This window comes from Passer montanus, unplaced genomic scaffold (assembly GCF_014805655.1).
Source record: "Passer montanus isolate IOZ18808 unplaced genomic scaffold, ASM1480565v1 scaffold50, whole genome shotgun sequence".
NCBI lineage: Eukaryota > Metazoa > Chordata > Aves > Passeriformes > Passeridae > Passer > Passer montanus.
The window spans coordinates 2714084-2736126 of record NW_024369930.1 but is presented as its reverse complement, the minus strand read 5'-3'; the positions used below and the strand labels follow the sequence as shown (position 1 = coordinate 2736126).

General features: G+C 35.8%; 1 protein-coding gene across 2 annotated transcripts in view; it reads right to left on the bottom strand.

The window, feature by feature from the left end:
• Positions 1-4088: 4088 nt before the first annotated feature.
• Positions 4089-22043, bottom strand: part of CACNA2D1 (calcium voltage-gated channel auxiliary subunit alpha2delta 1) — a 368301-nt gene continuing 350346 nt past the window's right edge. For both annotated transcript variants that reach the window (XM_039723786.1, XM_039723787.1), the window contains 5 exons: positions 21160-21215; positions 20877-21006; positions 19465-19577; positions 16440-16522; positions 4089-8671 (listed from right to left, as the gene is read on the bottom strand). In XM_039723786.1, the coding sequence (XP_039579720.1) occupies positions 8555-8671; positions 16440-16522; positions 19465-19577; positions 20877-21006; positions 21160-21215 (499 nt within the window). In that variant the 3' untranslated portion in view covers positions 4089-8554. The remainder of the gene's footprint in view (positions 8672-16439; positions 16523-19464; positions 19578-20876; positions 21007-21159; positions 21216-22043) is intronic.

The following is a 22043-nucleotide window of genomic DNA, read 5'->3' as shown; positions in this document are numbered from 1 at the left end:
TCTAATTGTTAATGCTTAGATTTCAGCACATCTGCTTTCCTTGTCGATGGTGAGACCTTCCACTAACTGAAAATTAATGGTTGATTTTAAAACTTGATACTGTATGACTTGCTAGAATAGCACTGGACATAAATATTTTAAAAAAAAATCAGAAAGTTCAAGTGATTAATGACATAAATACCCTTCTCAGAAATGTCCTAGAAATACTCCCTAGTTTCAGAATTCCAAATCACAGCATTTATAAACCAAAATGTGACTTAGTCAAGCTTTGAGGCCCCAAACACACAAAAATGTGATATCCTGCACGTAGTTACAGATATTTAACTTCCCAGAACTCTCTAGATCTTCAAGTTCTACCAATCTCTAAATTTCTTCTTATTTCAAAATGAAATAATAACAATTTCTATAAACTGTAATAAAACTCCATTAAAACACCAGACAAGAAAAAAAACCTTAAAGGTGATTAGTCATCTTCTTATTACAGACATATCTTCAACAGCCTGACATCAAGCCCATTCAAGGTAGCTGTCCAACCTATAGGCTAGAGGTCACTGCTGCCTTTAAATGTAGGTGCTCAGATTCTCTTTCCTCTCTAAGAATAGATATTCTCAGACTAAAAAGGACTAGAACCAACTTTACACTTTTGAGACAAGTATTATACGTGGAAGCACATGATTCAAAAGATGAGTAACATCCCCTTCACCCCCTCTACTATCTCCCCTTTTCTTTGGAAGTGTTAGCTCAGACTGTGCTCCAACCACAGGCACTAAACAAGCTCCTCTCAGAGCCTGGAGTTTGGCATCGCTTCCACTATGTCTGCATAGCAATGGCCTTTAAAGCAGATGTAGGTCTGCATCATTCCTGGTAGCTATGAGCCTAGATTTCACATCTGCCTTGTCTTAGGGGGAATTTACTGAGCCCAGACATTGAACTGGGTTGATCCAGCAAAACAGAAAAGTCAAGGTTTGAATGAATATATCTCCACTGTTTGGTTTTTCTCTGGATCTAGCACCCTCATGCCTCAATTTCGACAGAAAGGTGTGTATGCAAATTGCAATAAGACTCCCAGTACCTGGCCATTGGGGTAGTTCTGCCTGCTCCACAAGAAGAAATTCTGTATCGTGGATCTCCATTGTCCAGCCCAGGAACACAGACATCTAGTGCTCATCTAGTGAATCCCATTGCATAAAATTTAACCCTGGGTTCTCAAAGTTTCCCTGCCTGTTATTTCCCAGACTGGTATTCCCAAAGGATGTCAAAAGCAAATCCTACCATTACATGGAGTCTTTTCTCTTTTGTGCAGACTACAGACAAACAGAACAGGAGAATGCTCCAAATTTCCAACCTACTTGAAATTAGGTATTACAGTATCTTTTTAGGCAGAAGGGACCCTCAGTGTCTGCAATTTTCTCTTAGAGCTAATTAATTCCTGCAGATTAATTAATTCCTGAAGATCCCAGTGCTTATATGGCAATCTGACTAAGACATATCATAATGTGCAGTACTTGGACTCTCAAAATAACTAACAGGAATAATACATGCTAACCACACATACCAAAACATTGTGCTGTTAGTCATTGTTCCAGGCATGTTAATTAACATTTCCATAGTGTATGTATTACATTGCTCAAAAAAATTATTTTTTTAATAATCAAGCCACGGAAGAGAGGCTGAGATCACAAGAGTCTGGGTCACAAGAAGAGTCTGGGTTAAAGCCACAGAAGCTAAAATGGAAATTCTGAGCGACATTTCATTTCCAACTCCACATGTTTTATTTTGTTTATGAAAGAACTAATTCAGTGGCTGAAAAAAATAATTGAAAGATACTTTTGGAAAGTAAGAGTGAATATCAATGAAATCCTATATTTCTTTCTTCCTTCTCAAAACTGTTGTCAGAAACTAGCAGCACTAATAACCCATTAAAAAACCCATATGTTAACTCCTCGAGTGAATACCAATGAAATCCTATATTTCTTTCTTCCTTCTCAAAACTGTTGTCAGAAACCAGCAGCACTAATAACCCAAAAAACCCATATGTTAACTCCTGTCTTTGAAAAGGCATACAACTGAAACAGCAGTAGAAAAGTCTTTTTAAAGAATTCACCTTCCAATCATTAAGGCAGATGGCTAAAGCCTGGGTAAGCCTTGCAGCATGTGTAAGCAGCTCCTAAACTCTTTTCACTGTACAGTAACTCAAAAGCAATTGACAACTACAGCTAGGTGAGATAAATCACAAACGTGCTTATAATTTCCTCAAACGAAACACTTATTACCAAGTTAAAATACCTGTTCTACACAATATGAGATGTACACTTGGAGATCTAGTCAAGGAAAGATTTGTAATATCCAGAAGAGAAACAAGGTTAAAAATCCCTAAAGGAAGAGAGAGGCAGATTTGCTATTAAAAGGAAGACTGCACTAAAAGGTGTCTGGGTTTCTGAACAAAGTTTCAAAAGGAAAAGTCAGCTCCTGAGAATGTGATATTCTCAATCTGAAAAAGAGAGAAATTGTTAAATATTTAAAACAATTAGAGGAAATACAGTTAGAATTTAGATTAAACCATTCTCCTGAAAGTCTCGTTTTTCTTTCCTCTTCCCCCATATACATTTTGGAAAAAATAATTGTATATTTGTGCATTTGTATATTTCCAAATTATTGGAAAGAGAGACATTGTTCTCAATGTCTTTTGCAACAGAGAAAATGTTGTACCGTTTAGGGTGGGCATATTTTTCAGTCAAGCGTTACAAGGAGCACTGGACTAATAGATGTGACAATGAAGGCGTTTTGTAATATCTGTGTTATATAATGTCTTGATTTCTGTAGATGGTTAGCAGCAATACTGCTGCATTGGACAATGTGAAGTCATCTCTCAAAATAATACAATATGACAGGCCAAGTGCATTCTGGGTTGATTTGCACAAGGGATGAATATAGAATATCTCACTGCAGTGCAGCCATTCCCATATCAATCTGATGAGGTCAAAGATGCTTATAAGTTCCAGAAGTGTGGGGGGAAAGCCTTGTGCTGTCCAAGTGTGTCTTCTCCTTTACTTAACGACTAGTACATTGTAATACAGCAATTAAACTAAACATGTACAAGAAAGGGATCTTGGGGATTTATTTATTTCTACATCTCAGTGGCAGTCAGCCTACAGAAAACATGGAGGAGTGTGTTCAGCATGTGGGGATAATCATGTAGTTAGGAAGCAATGTTTAATCCAGTTGAGGCTGGTAATCTCTGGATATTGATGCACAGTGTCATGCACTGCCTTGTAGCATTTCCACATGGGTGATCTATTACTTTGCAGCACTAGAATCTGCATTTGATTTCTTAGTCTCTTATCTACTCCTCAGGGATCCAGTAAATCCATCAGAATTTTACAACTGCCATTCTCTCTAGGCTGTGTCACACTCGCAGTCAAGGATTAAATTCAGGCTTCTAAAGCAGCTGCTACTTGCAGCTTTCTGTCCTGCATTTCAGACAGAGCTTGCCAGTGCCCCTGCAGGAAGTCTGAAACCCAGAAAAGCACCTCCTGAGCACCCCAAGCTTGTTTATACATCCACTTTTATCATAGTCCTCAGCTAAGAACAGCAGCAGTACAGAAGCTGACTGGGTCATGACTCAGTTTTGGTCAGAGGTGGAGACAACAACTTGGGCAGGACCCATCTGAGCCATCTGATTTTACTCTACTTCTCCATGTGAATGAACCCTTGGACTTCATCAGTGTTTATAAATTAGCAAATGGCAAATGGCAACTCTTCTCTCTTCCAAAAGCAATTGTTTCAGGAGAATAGGGATACGTCAGCTGTCTCAAACTCTTAATTTTTCAAGACATTTACTAACCCTCAGTTTTTATTGGTTATTCTTTTCGATTTTTTTAAAAATAATTTTCAGAGTCACAAATGAAACAGAAATGAAGGTTGCTGTGCATCCTTCTCTGAACCCCATGAAGACCTGCATTATGTCACTGTCTTCACTCTCCTCAGACACTTAGGATTAATTATATGAAACACAGAAATATTATATAGCAAACAATATAGGCTTATTTACCTGTTTTGATTATACAGAATAAACAGTAAAATAGTTGTTGATTTTTAAATGATAAACTTTTATTCTGAATATACTGTTTTTGCACAATAATTAACACAACAGTTCTAGGATTATAAACTTTTTATAACATTATTGTACAAATTTTTACAAAAAAATTATTTTTTCCAGGCTTGTCAAGTTCCACAAAAGTGTCAAGAGAACACAAGAAAAGGGAGAAAGACCTGCTTGCCTCGTAAGAGCAACCAAGTCTTTTTTTGCAGAAACGCACACTGAGCATTTCAATAAAAATATCCCAGAAAGCATGATCCAGACATTCCATACAACACAAGAAGAGAAGACAGCTTTGTCAGATCACAATCGCAATTTCATGGCATCTGAACAAGACAGTATCCCTTTAGCCTCAGTGAAATATTTCTTCAAGATGATGTTTTTCTTTTAAACCATAAACAGGACAGATGCAAGTAGCTGTGAACAGGGTGAGGCTAACTTTTCAAAAGTCTTGAATTGCATTCAGATGCTTTGTTTTAATCTTTTTACAATAGTGTACAATGAGTATTAACAATATTAACATTGTGGTATTAACAAAATAATAATAAATGTGGCCTTTGTTAAAGGCTTGGATGTCTGATGAAGTTAGGGTAAAATTTATCCTAAGAAAGGAGTTATTAAGATTTCACCTTAGGTTGACATTCCAAAAACACTCAAGTGCATTGCAATGCCTTGCAGGCATTAATATATTTCTTAATAACCAGTTTGCTAGCATCTGAATTTTTGGATCAGTGGTATTGAGGTTGTGTTTTGGAATTAAGTCATACTAAGCATGGTTGTTATGTGTTAATGGGAAACAAAAGTCTTAATGTCTCTTCAGTGACAGCAAAAAGCTCTCAACCACAGCAAGTAACACTTGGGTTGCAAAGGTCACTTAAAAGGGATACTGCCTATTTGAAACCAGTAAGGCCAGGTTTTAAGTTAATAAAAGGAATATTGTAGGAAAACTTACAAATGGCAGCAACACTGTTGTTTTTGTCAAGTTAAGCAGTAAAGCCTCAAGCATTAGAAACATGAAAAAGATCATACTAAAGTCTTAAAGGTACAGGACCTAAAAATCTTGTCAATCAGACCTGCTATGTCATGTTAAAAACCTGTTACAAATATGGACCACGGTCAGTGTTTCGGCAGTAATGCTGGTTGTTTAAAAGAAAAAAAAAAAACAGAAAGAAACCTTTCATGTTAAGTCCTCAGATCATGTTGTGCACAGTACCATGCTGTAACAACTTTACTGGTGGTTACTTGTCAGATGTACAATACACTGCGTGACTTCTGTGTGAACTGAACCAGTCCCAACCGTTCCCTTTGCACTATTTAAAGGAGTTGAGCAACCCTGACAGAGCCTTTTATCTGTGTTAAAAAACACAGCTTTTTACAGTATATGATATTTAAAAATATCTTAATTCAAATTTTAGGATCAAGCTTCTCCTTTCAAGGACAAGAGAAGATGACTTTGATGCACTGTGAGAATAAGGATACTCTTCTGCATGAGAATTTGTATATATTCATGCATGTTATTTCTATCAGACTGGTACTGACATTTTGAGATAGCTAAAGTTCAGATTGCATTTTCGGTCTATGTTTTTAATTTTGAAGATATTGGAGTATTTAAAAAAAAGTCTTGAAAAATCACTTGAATATATTCTAATATATAATTTCAAAGTATTTAAAATACTCACTACTTTCTAAAGTATTAATAAGATGGGAATCATGTTGGCTAAATGTTTATATAGAACATTATAATGTCAGCTGGAAGGCTAAATGTTTATATAGAAACACGTTTCTTCAGGTCATATAGAGGGGTGAAGGAGAGGAACAAAGGACATTTCCTTCTTTGGATCATCCAGGAGGGCTGTGTGTCTGCATGGCATGGGCTTCTCCCTCCTTTTGCATCTGAACAAGGGAAGAGGGATAAGAGCAAAAGCCACAGATGTTTCCTGTGGCAGCATGAATTTCTGCCATTGTTCTTTCTTCCAACAAACTCTAATCAAGTACTTATTGAGTAACTCTGAACATGGCCTACCAGCAAAGGCAATGAGTTTTAAACAGTGCAACTTGTCCATGAAGGGTTTCTTTTGGGAAGTTAAGTGAAAACTATAGAGAACTTATTATAGTAACATGAAATTAAAAGAACACAACGCAAACCAACGAGTATTTAAAGTAACCTCAGAGTAAAAGCAGTGAGTGCAGTAATTATTGGCCTAATCCTAGAAAACTGGCTCCTCCCATAAAATGTCAATTGACCACATTAAGGAAAATCACTGGATGCAGTCTTGGCATTAGAAACACTCAAATCAATTTTTTTATCAGGTGGTAATTTGTGCTAGAGTGAACAGAACTACAGCACTATGACTAAAAGGAAGAGCTCTAAGTTTATCTTCACCCTTATCATCAACATTAGCTCACCTTCCCTGAGGAGGACCTGAAGTCATCCAGAACACTTAATTGTACTTTTAACCCCATTAAATTGCTAGGTATATTTTCTTTTTAAATCTAGATTTTATCACTGAACAAAAGGTCAGGATTTCTGTTTTTCACTCACTGTATTTCCAAACATGAGAAAATACATAGCTGGAGCCAAGGTACATGACAAACAATAAACCAGCCATGAGTACAACTACAGTAGACATTTCATCGTTCAAGCCATGCCATAGCTTTGAGTAGCTTCTTCAGTTTTCATAGGATATTAATGCATGCCCAATCATTTTTTTAAGCTTTTGGCATGATCAAAATTATATCAATCAATTGCCAGCATATACATACCGATGATTTGCATTTTTTTTAATGAGCTAGTGTATTGTGCCATATTAATATTTGCATATTGCAGTTGTTAGCAGAACTGTACAATACCAGCAGAGTTGCACATTCATTGGTTTAGCTGTCTTGCAATACTGTTTAGTTCTGAAAACTAGAAAAAAAAGCGCAAATCATATTTTGCATCAACACTATGCTACACTGTAATATTGTAATTTACTGCACCAACCTGTATCACCAATGAGGTTGTATAAAAACAACTTCTAGAGTTATTATTCACAATCAAGTATCAATGTGCATACATATAGATTCAAGGCTCCCCATTTGTTTATATTTTTTCTAATCGCAGCAACCAGGTCATTTTGCTGTTAAATATGCTATTTTCAATAATAAATAGCAACAGCATAAGTTTTAATATTATAGGTGGGTTTATATGAAGGAAACAAAGGGGGAACCCGATATGAACCTTAGAGAACATATACTTCCAAAAATAAATGTGTTAAATCTGATTTTTATATTCTTAAAATATCTGTACACAGGTTTTCATGTGAGATCGCTATTCTGTAAAAAATCCACCTCAACCCTTTTGTTACAATAGCTATATTTACCCTATTTTCTCAGCTTTTTCATTGCACAGTATATTCAGAGCTCTGTTTCATAATATAATGTAATATGATTTGATTGCAACACATTGCAATGTTTATTTTCTCACACAATACAAGAATCACTCTGTTATCTTTTCAATGAACTATACTCTACCATCAAAGAAAACAAACTGAAAAACAATAACTTAGCATCATCATCATGCAAAATACCCCTGGAAACCAACATTCAAATATCACAAAGACATTTTTTTATTCACAAGCATTTTTGTTTCAGCCTTTGAAGAATTTCTACTAGCTTTATATGTAACTGTATTGTGAAAAGGAGGTGAATATTACATTGAAATTAACAATTTTTTTCTGACAGAAGATTACACCAAGTTTAAGATGAAAATCACTTTTTTCGTTACACTCTCCAGTACCATTGTATTTTGAAAAATTAGTTTTCTCCCTTCCCTCCTTTCTACATACAATATCAACCCACCAAAGCTTAGCTGGCTATAGGATTCATTTTGGAAAATTAACCACTCATCACAAAACATTCCAATCATGCTGAACTTCTGGTGAAGACTGGCCAGTATTTTCATTTTACTGAACAAGTTTGGACAAAAGCAATGTTAAAAGCAACCATTGTGGTGCTAGTAATTTATATTGGGGAGAACGTTTTCCTTTGTATTTTTATTTTTGGTTTTTAAACAACTGTTCATGTAAAAGAATATAAATCTTCAAGATATCCAAAGCTTAAAAGAAATTAAAATCATATACATAAGCTATTGTTAGGGGAGCCCTTTTACATGAAGTCATCAAGATTACAACAACAAACAAATGAATAAACAAAAGGTTTTAGCTTTCCCCAGCGGGGCAGGTACAGAAATCTGTTGGGATGGCGTAGATGATGCAGCATTCACACACAGTTAAGGATCTGACACTCCAACATGCAGGCATCGTGGTGCCTCGATGAGTCTCGCAACGCGTGATAACCAGACACGAGCACTGCTGTTCTGCTGCTGTCTCACGAGCTGACCCTTTCGAAAATGAAACTGAGGCTATCATTTTGGCCAGGTCTTGATTAAGTTATGCAGGTTTTGGTTTAGAGAGGTCATAACTGGCAGTGTCTGCTGCCAGATAACAGCCAAAGCAGGACCAACTGAATTGCTACCATAGACCACAGTGATGGACTCAGACCAGAGGCCCCACCGCAGTCAGCCGAATCTTCCTGTCGATAAGAAGAGAAGAAATCATTTAATATTAATTACAGGGAAGCTGCTTGAGAAGTAACCTACAGCTTAGTTTTCAACATATTGAACTATCACTGAGGCATCCTTTTTGGTCTTATATATGATATTTTGTTAAAATAACAATAAAATAATTCCTGGAAGTTCCTCTGGGTTTTGATACAAAGAGTGGCATTATTACTTTAACTATAAACTTGGGAGGATTAAATACTTTCAAGGTTTACAGCACAAACTTATGAACTAGATGGGATACTTACACCATAAACCAAGAAATGCCATGGAATATACCTGGGGGCCCCAGCAAACACCATCTATATTCCTTAAAACTGCATTCATTTTAATATTCTGAGTATGGATTTATTGTGGGAAAATATAGAAGAACAGATAACTTTTCTCATTTAGAAAACAAATACCAAAATATTATTGTGTCCATTTCATCAAATGATCACACAATAAAATGAATATGGTCTGCAGGTGAGGATGTGATCAAAGAAAATGAAAATCCTTTCTCTGCCTCTGGTGCTCTACTCAAGTACGAGAAGGAAATTTTCTATTGCACTACTTGATGCAATTTCAAGCTATCTCTGGGCTGCACTGCTGTCACGCATCAGTAATTATTCCTTATGTCACACAGCAATCACACCACTTTTCCTCATTCCTCTCCACCATTAATTGATCTTTGGTTCTACTTTGCTTATAATGTTTAATACCTTTCACATGATGGACCTGTTCATTAGTCCGGCTGAAATACAAGGTCTAAGTTGTTACAGGCTGTTCTGGAGCCTGTAACAACTTAGACCTTGTTTCTCAAGACTGATATAAACTCTGATTAGTACCTAAAACACCAGGAAAATTTTCCCCTCTCCACTTTGTCTGAGAACTCTGAAATTCATGGATAGCTCTGAAGGCTGAAAATATTTGGTCTTTCTCTTGTTTTCACAGTATTCTGTACCAATGGTATGAAAAGACACTTTCCATTTTCCAAAAGATTGCAAACCTCCAAAGGCAAGAAAACAGTGTAGGTGGAAAGGAATTTAGGTATAATAGCAACTGGGGAAAGTTCTTGAGCAGGAGCAATATGTACAGGGAAGGACAGACAACTGAATCTGAACAGTAACAGAGACTGGCTGTTGGCACAGAAATGACAGAAAAAAAAATATATATATATAACAGAAAGCAGAGGAAAGCCAACAGGCAGGGAAAAGCTCCTGGTTCAGACTTACACACCACTGAAGCATATGCAATTAATATACACTGGAAAAGGCTGGGGTGTGTGGCTCTGTGTGTGTGTCCATAAAATGTACAATCAGGATAAATAAGAAAGAGTCATTAAACAACCTTTAATTTATTAGCAAATTTCCTTAAACAAATTTTGCTTTCCTTAAGAAAAACTTCCCAACTTTGTAAGAATAGTAGTGCAAGACATCAAGTTTACTCAAATGGGCAAGACGAAGAAAGTACATAAAAATGGTAGATCAGATATAAACAGGAAATGAGGGATGGGGAGAGGGATAAAGTGTTTTTTGTAACCTTCTTGCAGAATACACTGAAATGATAATAGGAATTTTAGACTAAAAGCACAATGTTAAATATGATGTTAGGGCAACTTCTTTGTAACAGAGGTGTAAAGACAGCATTTGGAAATTACAGGGCCTTGAATGAGTTCTTTATACCAGCTTTAATGGGTGAGAATTTTCATGCTATTTATTCTGCATACAATACATTCTTTAAAGCTGGTAGGTTTCCAAAACAGTTTGGGAAAAATACGGAAAATCAGATAAAGCAGGCAAAGTAGACTCAGTACATTATCAGGAATTATAGCATCCACCAACAGTCTCCATTAGAAACTTGGACGCAACAAACCCCAACAATCCCAAGCCCAAAAAACCCCAAAAATCAGCATTAAGTTTCCTTACAAAGAAGTAAAAATTCATTTTGTCCTAAAGCAAATACTTTATGTTGGCTGCCATTCTGTATTAACAGTAGCTTTTTCCAGACATATCTCTGTCATGTGTTAGCTTTATACTTAATTAATATAGTTTTGACTTCGGCCTTTTTTTCGTTTTGTTTGTTTTTTGATTGTTATTGGTTTGGTTGGGTTTTTAGTTTTGTTTCTTTTTGGTTGATTACACTCTACGAGTTCAAAATTCTTAAGGTTTCTGGTCAACAAGAAGTCTAAGTGAACTCTGCTACACCAGTTTTGGACTAGGATGCTAAGATTTCAAGATGCACTGAACATTGTGGTTTATTTAGTTTGGCTTGCTCACTATTTGCATCTGCATTGTGTCTTGTCATGCAGCTTTATTTCTATTTAAAGCACTTAAAAATAACCCTGTTGCTTCTTCCTCACAGTGACTACCATTAAAAACAGAATTATGAGTAAAGGTTTCCTCTCACATGAATTCAGTGAATGGTACACAGTGTTACCACTCTGTATTTATTATTCTTATCACTGAAATTACTTAGAAGAGTCATCTTTGAAGAAAGAGTTGAAAGCAAAGCAGGAGATTTAAAATTTCCAGCAGACTGGAGTATATATAAGTAGTAAACAGAAGGTCTTAAACAAAATTGTGCATAACATGAAGAGAAAATACCTTTATAGTAAAAATGGCATCCAGTACAAATAGAAAGCAAGTAGGCCTCCACATATAGAGTTATACAGACTCAGCTTACGTCATCTTGCATTAGACCAAATATTGCAAATTATGTTGATAAATTAATCCTACCGCCACAACTTTTTGAAAACACCCTCCATTCTGTTGTCCATTTCTATTTGCTCTATGAGATCTTTTTAACCACACCACAATTTCTCAACCGCTCTTACATTCATCAGTCATACCATGTAATATTCCTATTGGGTTGAAACAAAGCATTTTAGTATCTTTTTCCCTCTCCCTAAGACTACACAGAGAAGTTTTTAAAGGATTCACAATTCACAGCAGTAGAGAATATCTTGGAAGCCTCATGCAGGATAAGCATAATTTTATTATGAACGACAGCATCAAACTCCACTACACAAATGTATACAAGGTTTATACACACATTTCAAGCTTAGTGAGATTTTAACCTCATATTGATCAAAGCCACATCAAATTTCTGAGGTTTCTGGACCAATTTGCAGTGGTAAACCAGCAGTCCTGCCAAGAACAACTTCTAAATATTGTCTCTGGAATCAGTTAATTCTTCTGTGTTCGAAGCTAAAACAAAAATAGTAGTGGCAAAGAAGGTACAGTAAATCCTATCTAAATTAATTTTTTTCGACACAGAATTTCACACTGTAATTTTGTTGTGTGCTCTAACTGTTGTCAAAACTACAGGAAATGTGAAAATATAAAATAAAAAATAGAGGAGAAAATCTGATTGTGTTTATTTACATAAATTTAAACAATCAACAACCCCATTGAAATAAGTGGGATTCCATCCCCAATTTACAATCAGATTGAGAAGAATGTCAGTTTTGAATGGTCTTAAAAATGCCTTTTTTAAAAACACTTCCCTATTTCTTGGGCTTTAAGAAAACTTTTCACTGTTTCATGTTAATGTTATTTTTGAGAGTTCTTCTAAAGTATCTTATAACAAAGATATACAACATTGTTTTATCTTCTCTTTACATTATCTTATCTTTACCTCTTCTAGTGCAATTAGACACTGAACTATTTTTAAGCAGTTTCACTGAAATTTTCCAGCCCATGACATTAATCACACAAATCCTGAATAACAAATCAGCTGGGGATGTCCTCTCTTTGCTGTCTTCAAAATTATGTCTGTGTATAAATTCTCTTTGAAGAGAGAGACACTTGTAAAAGAAATTGGAAAGAATTGTTGCAGGCTGCTTTCATTTGACCAGAAGTGTATGGAAAATTTCTTGCATTCATTACATCAAATTTTCTTGCATACTTGAGGTAGAGAAGTGTCAAATCCAAATGTCATCTTCTTCATGTTATGCCTTACTAGGACAACTCTAGGTAAGGCTGTTCTACAGCATCACATGCTATGAAAATTATTTAGCACTTTCAGAATGGAAATAAATACTTTTATAAAACAATACCTTCATTTTTAAGTATCAAAACAACATTCTCATTGCTATACATCAGCATTTCCTTGAAAACACTGCCAGTCCAATGTTTTAAAAATACACTTGGAACTAGAAATACATATATACATATATACACTAAGGCTATAAACATACTTGTTACTCCTCTAGAAGTGCACTACAACTATTTAATGTACCAAAACTTTGTTTTTAAATGATAATAATTCATCCACACCCACTGTGCTACTCTGACTTACAAAAAGGTAAAACAACATCTGCCCAAAGATCTTCTGATGTGGCCCTTGATACCCATGGATTACCTCAGTTATACCTTTTATAACATGTATTTTAAATGTTTCATACTACATTGTGAACACCTTTCTTCTACTCGAGTAATTTCCAGTTTCAATGAATGGCCATTCACAAATTTTGGGTTATCCTCCTTTGTCTGGACTACCAGACAAAGCTGTCAAAAGTGTACAGCTCCCCATGCACAGACTGGGGACACAGCAATTCCATTGGGATGTATCCACTTGCCAGGACCGCTAATCACCCTCAAAGCTGCCACTGACATACCTGGAAGCTGATGGAAGTAAAACATTCTCAGTGGGGGCTGTAAACTTGTACATTTATTTTCTTTATTCTCAGGCATGGCAAACAAATCCAATATGCATGTACAAAGAGCAAGTCATTTGAGGCAGTGATAATGACTATTTTGTTATCCTTGATGAAAAGTAAAAAAAACCTGTCAGGTTAGTGAACCTGATCAGCTGGATTGTATCTGTGTTGGCTTCAGTGATTTTAATATAACTACGCAGATTAATGTCCAGAGAGAACCCGTTTCCAAAATCACAAAGTTATTAAAAACAAGATGGATGAACAAAATTACCTTTATAACTTTCTGCTGCCAAAAGCTTATCAGCTAAAATTATATTCTGGGTGCTTCCCGCCTTAAGTAGAAAGCACATTTTGGGCATAAAGAATAGAGTTCAAGGTGAGTCTCTGCTGCTTTATGTACATTGGACAGTAGTTTTTTAATTAAAGGAAGCTATGTGCAGAGCAAATTGCATGAGCAAGAACATGAGATGCTAATCTAGATTTTAATGTGAAATACTGCTGGCTTAAAGAAGGGCCTTTCACCGTTCCCTACAACCTTTTGCCATGGCTGTGCAAATTCCTAGGTTTGCAAGAAACTACATCATTTAAATACAGAATAAGAAACTTCAAAATTACTCAAAAACTAAACTGTTAAAGAGAATTTAAAGTTTTTTTCATTTATGTTCAAGATATATTAGTTGAAACTTTCCTTAAGTATAGAGAAAAATGTAAATTACTGTGAAAATGACTGTTCTAAATTTCAGTTAATTTCAATATTTCATTAATTTTCAATATTTCATTACACTAACTCTGAAAAATGCCCGTAAGCTTTCGGTTCTGCCTCAGTTTGCTTTACTTGATAGATATGTGAGTATCTCCCTCTAGTGGTTTTCAGAACAATGTTGATCACAACCCCCTTCAGACGTTTTTTGCTCTCTAGCTCAGCAGTTCTCTTGCCGACAGGTCACTTGCACAGTGACTCAGGATGCAGTCCCACACCATCAAATGAAACACTGCCTAATTGCCAAGGCTTTAGTTCAGAAACCCCAGAGTCTGCCCTTGGTCAATATACAGGAACTTACATGGTTAATTAGAAGCAAAACCTCACCTTCTGCTGTAATCAGGCAATTTATGTGTTTAGGTCACCAAAAATTAAGTAAAGAAGTATTATTTTACTGACTTCCTAGTTTAACCAAAGTGATGCACACCATTATTTTCCATCATTAACTGTTGTGCTTATTTGAATGCAGTGAAAACTTCTTACTCTTCTCAAAAGCAACACTCACACATAACACTCATCCTTTCGACCCCTAATTAAAGCTTTATTTTCACAGGTATGCTGTCTCTTCTATTCACTTTGTATCTCTATTTTTATCTGTGAAAAAAACTTTCTTCTTCTGTTAATTTTAACAAGGACAAGGGAAAAATGCTTAGAAGGGAAGGATGCGGACTCAGCTCGTACATGTGCAATCTCAAAGAGCCAGCCATATCAATCCAACAGGTTCCCTTGTTTTGCATGTTCTAAGGCAGAGGCCCTCATGTTTAGTAATGGTGATTTATAAGGCTCCAGACAGGTTTTTTTTCATATTTAATTTCCCTTAATATTGCAGCAGTAATTTACTCCAGATTGTTGCTTTTGGGACTTGCTTCATTCTGTTTTCTTTTGTATGTTCAGTAAGTAAAAAAGTCTGCTAATTTTTTAAGCCACGAACAAAACAAAAAATTAGAGAAAGTAACTGACCATCCACACCACATGAAAACTTGCAGAAAAATGAAGATAGGAGCGGACATCATGGCAGAGGCACGACTCGTTGTGCATATAGGCTGATCCTATTAATAACGGGCAAAGTAGCAAGTAGAGGAAAGGAAAGAAAACACAGAAAAAAAGACATACAAGATGAGATATCATGCAGATTGCTGGCAGTTAGCAGAGTTAATGTGAAAGCATCCACCCAAGAGCAAGAGATTCACAGAAAATTTTGCAAATAAACTTAATCAAAACAATCGACTGTTACAAAGCACATGACTTACACACTGATCAGCACATCAAGCTAGTGAGCAAGAGTTGTACTTTCACACACAATCACATCAGGATCACTTGGATTATTTACAATGGCTGGGTAGCTTTTGGATGGATTTTCAACTTTATTTAATATTTGTTGGCCAGAAAGAAGACTTCCTTTTTAAAATAAAATTCAGTTACTAGACAAATGCATTGAATATCAATTCTCTAAACTTTTTAAATACTACTGACATCTCAATAATTGTGCCTCATTACAAGAAAATCAGAGAACGTACTAGAACAAATTTTGGTATACAGCAGTTATAGACAACTAAGTACACTGGTTTGGGACAATCCACTGCAGAAGTTGGGGAATTGCATGAGGCATTGAAAATGCATTTTTTTCAATTACTTATTTTATCTAATGCCAGGCACTTCCTTGTTCAGTACTATTTGTCTTGAAATTTATTCTGAACAACTTGAATTCAGCAAAATCTCTTTTGTATCTTTGAAAGGTAACACAGAAATAATATTAAAGATAGTTTAGACATGTGGCACAATTATAATTTTTCTATTTCAAAACTAATGCGTTCAATACAGAAGTATCAAACCAGTATAGTTTTGGTGATTTCAGTAAAGCAATGCACTTTTAAACCTGCTAAGAACGTGACCTAAAGGCAGTACAATTTGCAGAATTAAAAACAACATCGTGAAACATATAGAAAATTTTAATATTTTAACAATACTTTAAATAAAATTTGGAAACATTATTATAAAAATACTACTTCTAAGCCAAGATTATTGTATACTTGTGCAAGCCATTGAAGAACTGAATTTCACAGCACCATACACAGACCAACAGTTTTATGCTCACTGATGATATTTTAGTGGGAATCATGTGTGAAAGTGCAATGGTTATAGGACAGAAGATAAGAAAGCAGCTGTTAAGTTTATGTTCATTGAAATAAAGTGGCTATGGTCTAGAGTGAACAGTATGTTTGGTGATAAAAAGGTTACCAGGCACCAAGGTACATTTAAACAGTTTTCACTGATTGTCTAAAGCTGCTCTACAATTGTTTTTAAAGGGAGTCTTAATGTCTTACAACTTCAATTTTACCTGTTTGGCTTCATCAAAACAGATTTCAGGACCCTTTCTGTATCTAGGTTGTTTGACCATTTCACATGGATTTGGCCCTTCATCTGTTTCTCTGGTTAAGGAGCGTCACTGTTTTTCATGCATTATACAAAAGCAGGATCAACATTCTGTTTTTATTTTTATGGCAGAAGATTTACATTAATTCAGATAGTGCTGAAATAAACATCAATATTCAAGAAACCCAACCCAAACATTTAGAAAAATCAAAATGAAATACCTTTTTTTATACTGCTATAATCAGGAAAATTATTATCCTGCACAACTTTTTCGAATACTTTTAGAACCATAAACAGAAATAAAATAAAAGCTGAGTTCTTTTAACATTTTGTGTATTGTTTTTTTTATCATTCCATAAATACCCCAGAAAATATTTCATAACGCAGTAAACTTTCAATGTTGCTGATGAATTTATGTTACCACTGAGTTACTCTGCTATAATCAAGATACACAGTAAAAGCAATTAAACTGTTTTTGAAAAGTAATGTCATATACAGGTTGAACATAGCAGTGAAAATCTGTCAAAACTACTGATTCTAGTATGGGTACACTTACATTACCCCAAATACCACAGAAAATATTGTGCCACTGTAGGCTTTGTAGCAAATGACAGGGGAACTACTGAGATCCCATCAGCATTTCAGTGATGAAGGCAGACAGAGAAAAAACACTGTCCATACTATCAGCAGAACAGCAGGAGAGAAAGGTGACATGTTATTAATTATCTAACTGAATATATGCTTTAGCTCACATCTCTGAAATCTTTAATTGCTGGTGTTAAATTGTTCTTCACATGTGCCTCTGGCTAATGAGGGGCACAAGTCATTGCAGCAGACTTGAAAGGCATGGATATGGAAAACTGCAAAACAGCCTTCTGGTGAAACCTGCATATATTACATTCAGTATGCTAAGCTTTGTTTTATTCCACTCCAGGTAGTACACATATTAAATCTATTAAAAGAATAGAATGTCAGAACCTATCTTAGTAGCTCTAATTTACACTTGAAGCCATCCTGTTCATGCACTACCATGGAGCACTACAGCAGCTTCAGTGCAACAAGTGGAGAGGCCAAAGAAAAGAGAAGGCAAGATGATGGGGAATTTATTTCTGCATATCTGCATCTGCCTTCATTCAAAAGTTAACAGACTCATCTCCCCTTTTCTCAGCTGTGGCTCAACTGAAAGGGAAGTTGAGACACAAAAATGTTCCAAGAGGCTGCATAAGCAAAGCTGTACCAGCCAAAAGGAAGCAAAGTATAATAATAATCATCTCAATAGCACCCAAAGGTCATTTTGTCTGCTTGGGAGATGTTATGCTACATCTGTATTTCACTATGTACCTTAGTTACAGAAAAGAGTTGAATAGCTTAGTACTGCATAGCTGAACAAAAATAAAATAGTTCCTTTAGTCAATATAAAGGAACCCCCCCCACCTCTGCCCCCAGCTGTTCTGAATGCCACTTTAGGTAATTTACTTCTTTCTAGTAGTTTTGGGCTCCACAGGGAAATGCAAATCATGTGCCCTTTCCCATCCATCATGCTTCATTTTCTATAGTGAGTGCTGTCCATAAATTCAGACAGTGGAAACAGTTTATCAAACTGTAATGGACTGAAGCCAATTAGAATATTAGGCTAAGTTTACATAGTTCTGTGATGACACCCCAATGTAACTTCCTTTTCAGCCCAAGCGTAGATGGAATTCCAGTTTTATTAATGTGGCAATGAATGCATTGCTTGTGCCAAAGAAACACAGTCATCTGTATCACCATCTGCTTTTCTTTCAGGAGTGGGAGAGGCTGTCTCAACTAACTTCCTGATGTGGACGGAGGTATTACTAATTGTTTTCCTTGTTCTGTCACAGTAATCCAAATTATGGTTTGATTTACCACTTCTGGCACTCTGTCCTCAAGCCTACGTAGAAGAGAATGGCAGAGGTGACTTTCTCCTGACCTAGAATATGTATATTGGTTTTATATATTTCCATCACCATCACCTACAGGTATCTACTGCAGTGAACAGGCTAAAACAGAGAGACTGGCATGAAAGTGGTTGTAAATTAAAACTGACTTTCACATATGCTTTTAACTTCAATGCTTGTGTTGCAAGAACTCTGCCTAGCATGTAAGCCACCTATGTCTCCAGCCAGCTCTGAAGAAATTCTGTGCAGCTGGATGAACTCTAGCCTTTGATTGTTGATGCAGTTACCACAAGAAGCAAGCTCGTCTTTGACACTGGCACACACTAAAGTGCCTTCATCAACTAACCAGCATGCAGCATCTCAACTTTTCATGACCCAACACTCCTATCCTGGCCTTTTTATTTGTTATTTCTCTAGACTGACATACCTTTGTCTTTTCTAAAGGCTGAACAAACCCAGCACACTCAGGCTTTCCTTGCTTGTCATCTCAGATGCCAACCTCTTTGGTGGCCCTACACTAGACTCCCTCCTGTATGCCAGTATGGTCCTGAGAAGCACACAGAACTCCAGACGTGGTCTCACCAGTGCTGAAGAGTTGGGATGGATCAGTTCTCACAGTCTACCGACTACACTGTTGCTGTCATAGCCTGGGATGTGACCAGCCCACATGTCTGCAAGGTGCAGTGCCAACTCAGGGTCAACTTCATGCCCACCATGAACCTCCAGCTTTTTCCTGCAAATATTTCTGTCACTCTGTCCCTAGCCTGCCCAGCTGAGCAATTATTCTGTCCTGGGCCCAAGATTTGGTATCTGCTTTTTTAAAACTTCATTAAATTCCTGTGAGCCAATTTCTGTCTAAATTCTCACAAATAACAGCTTTGCTCTCTACCTCAATGACTGCTGCTTCACATGATTTGTGATAACACCCACAAATACCTGCTACTTCAAGTATTCCAATGGCAACCACAGTAATAATGTAGATAAGTGGGCCATTTCTCCCCAAATAGATTGCAGTATCCCATAGCCAAAAATCAATCCACACAACTAAATAACATGATTTTTAAAGGATACCCGGCTTCTCTGCTTGCATCAGTGGCTTTGGGTCACAAGAACGGCACAGCAGTTGGCTGTCACTAATAATGAACACTAGATTGGTGTTTGAAATCTTCTCTGCATGATAAAGTCTGGAAAAAAAAGTCAACAAAAAACTATGTTTAAATGAAGTAAGGAAAATTGTATTTGAGAAGGACTCACAGTATTGGAATAAAATAATCCAGTTTCACCGATTTCGTCTGCTTGCTACTGTTTATCTTTTTTATTAACAAACAGTAAGAAAGATTTATAATAAATTTTGTAATCTTTTTGACATTTCCATCGTATCCTTTTTCAACTAGACTTAGTGGAAAAAATGGAAAAGAGCATAAAATTACTCTAACTGAGTTAATAGTTAGCTCTGTACTGCTACCACAGTAGCTGTACTGAGAAATAACATCAGTTCAGCATCAATTAACAGAAAAAAACCCCCAACCACAAAAACAAACAAACAAAACCCCAAAACATAAACCTGTCTGTAAGAAGGGTGAGGGAAAAGCATGGAGTATGCATGTCGCGTATTTGTTGTATTTTTATGCCCACATAATTCTGCAAAAGGTATTTAAGGTAGTAGGGTCGTTTTCAGTTTATTAATAAACCCCATACATGCTAGGATCATGGAGGAGGAAGTACAGAAGTTTACAAAATGTCTGCGTGTTTTGGCTGTCTTCAGCATTCTCCAAAGCTCTCTTTCTTTCTTTCCTGGCTTGCAATATTATCTTTTTTTGTTTGAAATCTGGCTATTAATTCTAATTTCTAAGATGTTTTCAGAAGCTCAAAATGTATGAAAAACCCCAGCAGGTTCTTGTATGAAACAGAAATCTAGATCCAAGATGCTATCTTTCTGAAGTATACAATTTTTTCACATATTATTAAATATCATCTCCAAGAGGCCTCCTTATGGTGTTTGGAGAGCAATTTTTTTAATAAAAAATATAATACCTTCTTTTGCTTTATAGGACTTAATAATGAGCACTATCAACTAGAAGATAAATTAGAAGACAAATTGCATAATCTTCTTGACAGTCAAAATTCTGATACATAACCAGATTAGAGAAGATCATATCCCTTGGGATACTGCAGAATGCTTTTTAAGTTGACATAATAAATTAAAAGAAAACAAATTGGGACAAAGATAAAAATACAATTTTCATGGAGCACAGACTATAACACAAAAAACTGACTAAAGCATTTCTATAATTCTTTAAAATTAAAATTAATTCTAAACAAATAAAAAGAGAATGCAATTTACCTGCCTCTATTCTTTGTCCTGCTTATGTAAGTTTGGTGAATTTTAGCCAAAATATATTTTTGCTTCTTATAATAGTGTCCTTATATTTTGCAAAATAAATAAAATCCCGAAGTTATTACTTATATTGAAGAAATTTTACCTGGAGCAGTTTATACAGTCTACAATCCCACCAAAGGATTTATCATTGTTTTCAAAGAAATATTGAGTTTGCTCAGTGATACAGCTTGTTTTAGGCAGGGCAGCACCGAAATCATCATCTTCCATATCAGCTGATATAAAATAAATAAATAAATGAATAAACAAATAAACAAATGACATTTTTAAGTCACAGACATAATGGGGAGACCCAAATATGTCCCCTGGCCTAGATTCTTACCTTCTACTTCACTCAAAGATGACTCTTTAATATCCTTTTGACTTACCTGCTTCAAGGAACCGTGGAAAAGTCAAGCTCAAAAACAGCTGCTGTAAGATAGACCTGAACACAGAAAGACAAATACATTTATTTTCAAAGGCTCTTTTTCTTCTTTTTATTTTAATGGATACTTAAAAATACTCAAATATAAGTAATTAACAATATTTTTTGTGCTTTTTTCAGTCATCAAAGCTGTGTTTCTTTAAACCTTCCAGTGTGACTCTGGTTTTCTTTTCCCACATTTTCACAGGTCTTTCACACTAATCTTTTATTTTACTGTACAGATTTGCTGTAATGTGTGCCCACAAGTCACATAATGGAAATGTTATCACACCATCCCTGCCCCCATTTTATACATCTGTTGGAGGTGGAAGAGGCATGTTGGTGTTTCTCTACAACTTCAACCAACTGGAACTCCTTTTTAACACACCCAAGGAACATGCTCCTGAATTAGATACTTTACACTCATTAAGGTTCATTAAATCTCTGAGAAGGAGATCAACACTGGAATACTATATTTTAAAAAAGCATTACTGTAACAGTTGACTTTTAAAATCATCTCTGTTCTTGCTCATGAGCCATGGACTACATTTTCTTTCTATATATGCTGCCAAAATACTTAAGCTTAAAAAGAGCTCTATTTATTTTTTCCTTCACTTATGATGGCATTTTTCCCAATTTTATTTACTTAAAGTAGGTATCAGCTTGCCACACACACAGACCCTTTCTCCTCTACCAGCCTGTCAAAACAGGAAGTGCAACAGGTATATTCTCTGACTCCCTGCTTCTCCTTAACTTTCCTAAGCTGTATTTTCCAGCTGTCAAGTTTTAGGCTTGCTTCTACCCACAAATATGACCTAATCTCATCTCATTCTGTTCTAATACTTGTTC